This window comes from Ovis canadensis, chromosome 23 (genome assembly GCF_042477335.2).
Source record: "Ovis canadensis isolate MfBH-ARS-UI-01 breed Bighorn chromosome 23, ARS-UI_OviCan_v2, whole genome shotgun sequence".
Taxonomy (NCBI): domain Eukaryota; kingdom Metazoa; phylum Chordata; class Mammalia; order Artiodactyla; family Bovidae; genus Ovis; species Ovis canadensis.
In genome coordinates, this window is record NC_091267.1 from 17,443,776 (window position 1) to 17,449,775 (window position 6,000).

The 6,000-nt window shown below is 38.3% G+C and overlaps 1 protein-coding gene across 1 annotated transcript in view; it reads right to left on the minus strand.

The window, feature by feature from the left end:
* C23H18orf63 (chromosome 23 C18orf63 homolog) overlaps positions 1-5,561 on the minus strand; it is a 29,558-nt gene extending 23,997 nt beyond the window's left edge. Inside the window, exons 1-3 of the mRNA XM_069568821.1 lie at positions 5,511-5,561; positions 2,667-2,835; positions 616-694 (exon numbers count right to left, since the gene is read on the minus strand). Coding sequence (XP_069424922.1) covers positions 616-694; positions 2,667-2,800 — 213 coding nt within the window. The 5' untranslated portion in view covers positions 2,801-2,835; positions 5,511-5,561. The remainder of the gene's footprint in view (positions 1-615; positions 695-2,666; positions 2,836-5,510) is intronic.
* Between the last annotated feature and the right edge of the window lie 439 nt (positions 5,562-6,000).

Here is a 6,000-nt window from a genome sequence, read left to right on the forward strand (position 1 = left end):
GCATCCTGTATCCTGCATCAAACCTAGACTGGTGATTCATTTCTTATATGATATTATACATGTTTCAATGCCATTCTCCCAAATCATCCCACCCTCTCCCTCTGCCACAGAGTCCAAAAGACTGTTCTATACATCTGTGTCTCTTTTACTGTCTCGCATACAGGGTTATCGTTACCATCTTTCTAAATTCCACATATAAGTGTTAGTATACTGTATTACTGTTTTTCTTTCTGGCTTACTTCACTCTGTATAATCGGCTCCAGTTTCATCCACCTCATTAGAACTGATTCAAATGTATTCTTTTTAATGGCTGAATATATGTACCACAGCTTTCTTATCCATTCATCTGCTGATGGACATCTAGGTTGCTTAATCTTTATTTTAACATCAACAACAGAGAAAACTAAATATGAATTCAGAGCCACAAAAATGGATCTTAAACATGAGGTATATCAAAGTTAAAGTCTGTTAATGTTTTGATCAACCTACAACACAATGTAATTAGTTCTCATAAACTGTCTTCAGTTTGAGCTATAATTAATACCCAAATTAATGCTTATCAATATTGTTCTAAAGGATTATAAATGATACTGTATAAAATGTTACAATACTAACCGCCATCACCACCCAAATTTGGGTAAATATGCCAGGTACAGGTGATGTAAGGATATCTTGGTGCAAAAACAGCAACTGCCTGTGGAGATGAAATGTATTAATTTTAAAGCAGAGTGCCCACCCTCTGTTTTCATTGTATCAGAACGTTTAGAAATTGCTAGTTCCAATGAAAAGTTTAAGCTTCTTCTAGGCAGGGACTGTATTATAGATTTCTGTATGTCTCTCCACACTTAGCATGGTACCTCGAATACTGTAAGCAATTAGCCAAGATTTGAATTGAGAGAACTATAAAGTTTTAGATATGATATTAATATAAAAACTTGTCTGCACATTTGTTTCCTAACCCTTTCATCTGTAAACTAAAATTTCTCTTTTAAAACTTCATTTCTATTTTAAGTATAGACTTGAAAAAGTCTAAGCACTATGAAGACTTCAGCTCTTCTAACTCCTATTTCTTCCATTGTCCTTTTTTTTCTTTTTTTAAAGTGGTGGTCAGAAGCACTGGAGAAAAGAGTCTAAGGAACAGTGTAGTTATCAACTACTTCAGTGTCAGAACTATCGACTAGATTCTTTTCCTTCAAAAAGGAAATTTTTTGAAGGGAAATGAAGTGGGTAGTGGTTTTAGTTTAGTATTCAAAAGACAAATGAACTTATAGCAACAATCATTACAATTCAAATTACCATCAATAATTTTACTAGAAAAGATGGGAAAAACACAAAAGGGAACAGATGTAGAAATACAAAAATTTTCAAAATTATTAATCATCAGGGAAACAAATTTTAAGGGCTAGGAGTGCATGTGTGTGTGGGGTTATGTCAAAACGTGAGATGGGTCAACGTGTTTCTGCTAGGCTCATCTTTGTTGGAACTGTGGTGCAGCAGGCTTTTTTTTTTTTTTTTCAATGTTTATGTATTTGGCCATGCCGGGTCTTAACTGAGGCACACAGGATCTTTTAGTTGCAGTGTGAACTTAGTTGTAGCATGCAAGATCTAGTTCCCCAACGGGGGATAGAACCGGGCCCCCTGCCCAAGGAGCACAGTCTTAGCTACTGGATCACCAGGGACATCCCCAGGACGTGCTTGTACAAGATGTGCCTTTGTCTGACACAACCACGTCTTTGTCCTTCTGTTCTAGCCTCTTTGTCAGTTATTGGGGCGATGAGTCACGGCACCCCTCTCTACGGGCAAGACCACTTTCAATATGAGTGAATGGCAGAAAATCTCTCTTAAGGTTTTCTACTTACTTGCTTCCCTAAGGGGTCACAAGTAAATGCTCAGTGGGTATTAAATTATACCTTAGCAGGAAGCATACAGATTCCTGGATGTACTTGAGTGGGAAAATACACAGTGGTCAGAAGACAAGTTTTATAAGTAAGAGCAAAATGGAGGACACCCAAGAGTATTTTACTTCTGACTCCTAGCCATCTTATAAGTGTTTGCTCCTCTCTAAGAAATTCAATTAGAGATATAATCTTGTTACGTATTCTAAGAGTTCTTCCTTGAGTGTCTCAAACAATTTAAGGGACTAATACATGGTGGGTCTTCAGTGTTATACTTTAGGTGTCAACTTCTAGAAGTGTTTTCCAAAGACTATCTTAGGTTAGATATTTCAAGATAATTCTTGGAGAAATACTCCTACATCAATCTGAAAATCTAAAAATTATATTAATCTAAAATGTTTACAGTATCTCCTGAAGTACTTCATAAACAGTAGGTACTTCATAAAGTTATTAATGACTATCTCCCAAAACTTAGGACTAAGTTTTGACTTAATCCATTGATTTAATTCATCAATGTCTATAAAATTTTTAAATTAAAATAACACACAAGAATATATCACAACAGTGATATATTCTATCTGAAGTACTTTAAGTCCTCCCTTAAATGTAATTCAATATACTTGGTCAGAACAATACTGAATTCCTTTATTCTAAAGCTGTATAAACAGATTTAGCAAATGAGTATCTTGCTTTAAAGGAGATACTATTAAAACATCTCTTACAGATGTAAAAAGTTTAGAAAGTGTTAGTTACAAGATTGTGCTTTTTTACCTGCATATCTTCATTTGTCTACTCCTAATCTCAGTGTCTGCCACTCTGTTACTCAATATTATCTTGACAGCACAGAGTTTGTGTAAATCAGGAAGTGTGATGAAGAACAGTGACTGCTGCTTAGAATCATTCATCTTTTCCTGTTGACTGAATGCCTCAGTAATCAGGCCTTTAAAAACAAACAACAATAAAAACATAGTAAACTTTTATTTAGTTTACCAATAGGGTACAGCATTTCAATCCATCACAGAATATTTGATATTGCATTGGTATACAATGGCAAAAACAAGTTTAGCAAATATTAGCAGTTAAATACCACTTACATTTTACCTTTGACGTTTTCTAATGATAATCCAGAATTTTGGGGGTACAAGTTTTATTAGGGTATAATTCATATCACATACAATTTGCCTATTTACCATGTATAATTAAATAGTTTTTACTACATTCACAGGGTTGCAACCATCACAATACACTTTAGAACACTCTTCCACCCCAAAAATAAAATCTAGAATTTTAAACCTGCAGTTCTATATAACAAATAGAATAATTTGAGAACAAATAGAATAATTTGAGTACAAATATTATAACAAACCACCAGCAATATGTATTAAATGCATATTCTGTTCTGGATACTAGATACGTTTCTGCTATATTGTTTTTATTTAACAAATTCTTTCTAAAAATTTTGGCTATTAAGTTTCTCTTTGTTTTCAGGAAAACAAAATCTTTCCTATGACAACAATGCTTCTTAAAAAATCAAAATGTATAGCAAAGCCTTCTGCTATTTTAAATTATCTCTATAAAGCATTTCAAAGCTGAAGAATATATTTTTCACCATTTTACACTAAAGAAAATTGTTCACTGAGATCTTTAAATTGTTATTTAGTTTCCTTTCCCACTAATCTCTGGCTTTCCAAATTCTCTGTGGGACACATTTCACAGTTGATAATTCACAGGGCATACCTTTGGGGTCTATCTTACATATAACAGAAAAGAAAACTGCAATGTGGAATGATTTCAGCTCAGTTTCTCTAGGATACACAAACATACCCAGGGAAGGTAACTGGTATTCTGGTACTTCAATCTTTTATGTATCCACATATTTTCTCTCTTTAAGAAGAGTAGTACCACAGTCCTGGAATCTGGAGTGTGACCAGCCTTAGGTCTGATCTCAGTAACCAAATCCCCTTATGGTGCCATCTGACCAATGGTGGCATTGCCCTTCTGGCTCCCACGTCTTTCTCACTCAAGTACCACAGTGCTTGAAATTTTCTTTATTAAAGATCATGGAATTCTTTTAAAACTGCAAGTACTCTTAGAAAGATTAACACAGTCACACAAGGTGTTAATTAATTTGGTGTACCTAATTAAGATGATTGCTGATAGTAAAAATAGAAACATTCCTTCCTTCTCTCTGTTTTTCTACTCTCTCTCTATGCTAAATGCTTACTGTTGTGGAAAAAAAAATTTTTTTAATGAAGAACAAAGTTCCAAGGCCAACTCAGTCTACTTCACCAAAGTAAAGAGCATCAATAATGAATGAAGTAAAATAAAAAACAAAGAACTGATTACGGCTTGGGCGCAGAAGTACAAAAGTGCACATTAGTGAAAATAGGTTAGACAGTTGAAATTTAGAGATTTGTTGCTTTCTTTTCTGAAACACATTTCCCACTAAAATTACTTTCTGCCTCATTCTTCCTTTAAATATCTTACAGCAAAATCACCAAAAAAGTCCTGTGAGTGGTCTTTCCCTTCTCTTGTCAGCTTCAAAGACTGATCAGAAAACTGTGTGTAAACAACTCTGACCTGTTCGGGAATAGGCAGGAATTTATTTAATTATATTATTTAGCATTACATGAAAACATTTTTTTCAATTCATAACTGGCAAAACTTACAAATTAAAATGTGCAAATTTCTTGCCCTAGATTGTGTAAGGACTCCATTGGAAGGCTCAAAATTCAGATGATCTGTTAACAGATTGTTTAGAGAGTAGCACCTTTCATATCCAAGCTGATTAATGGAAAACTTGCTGACTAAAAATAACATTTTAAACACATTTCTGCCCTGGTGGTAAGTATTACAGTAAGGAACAGGTACCTACAAAATTGTCCATTTGATGACTCAAAACCCCAAGAGAACCAAGGTCATCGTGAGCGCCCAGGCTGTGAAGTCAGTGACCTGCCGTCTAGGCAGCGTCCAGCCCCGCCGGAGCTTCACTGGTCCTCCCTCTGTGGGGCCTTGGTGGGAAGAAGCCTGACTGGGGGTCGGATTCCCACCGGCCCTACCCACCGCTTCCAAGGTCGACAGGCAAGTTTCCTCCCCTGGGGCCTCATTTTCTTACGCACCGCATGGAATTGGTGGAAATATCTCCAAGGTCTCTACCTACGTAAGTGCCTTATTTAAAAGGCGATTCTATAAATTACTGATTAAATTAGATGCCCTAATGTTGGAACCCGTGGGCCTTCGTGGAAGAACGAATCTTGGTTCCTTTCCTTTTCAAAAGCTACAACAATCTCTTCAGCAGGCGCCTCCTGTCAAAGCAAGGCCATCAAAACCGCTCAGGAGGCGACGCTCGAGCCTCGCGGTGAGGCAGCGGCAGGCTGGGAGGCCGGCCTGGAGCAACCTCCGCAGTTCCCTCTCTCGCTCTAGGCTCGGCAAGCAGTCGTCTTCCGGCCTCAGTCTCCTCAGTCTCCTGAGACCTCAGTCTCCTGGCCTGCGTGTTCTCGCTCCTCAGCGCCCTCTCCGTGGCTCAGGGGTACTGTATCCAGCATGCCTGGCCATCCCAAACCTCCCCTCACCACCCCTAGCGCCCCCAACGTACCCCAGCTTATCCCAGCGTACCCGAGCTCTCTCAGCTTACTCCGAGGGCTCCCAGCATACTCTGCGTGCTCCCAGCATGCTCTGAACATTCCCAGCATTCCGCTGTGTGCCCGGTTTTCCCGCCATAGCTTTTACTGGCATGAGCCGTTCATCCTGCACCCACGGTTGTCTGAGAGAAAGCTGGCTTTGGCATTGGTGTGGCCCGGCGCAAGGCCGTGGCTGTCTCCCAAACAGAGGTAGGATGCATCCTCAGGGTATGGCCGCTGGAGAGGGCCAGTGGCTGAGCCCCATGCTGACTAAAAGATGGGCTGTCTGGCCTCCTTCCCACTTTTGCTGTGTTTGTTTGAACTTGTCCATAATAAAAAGCTTTGAAAAAATATGTTCTTCAGAATTAAAATAGATTGAAGATACAGGTCACAAATTGGGAGAAGATATTTTCATGAAAGTAATCCACGAGTGGTTAGTTTCCAGACTATATAAAGAACTCTCACAGATCAGTTAGGGTAAGACA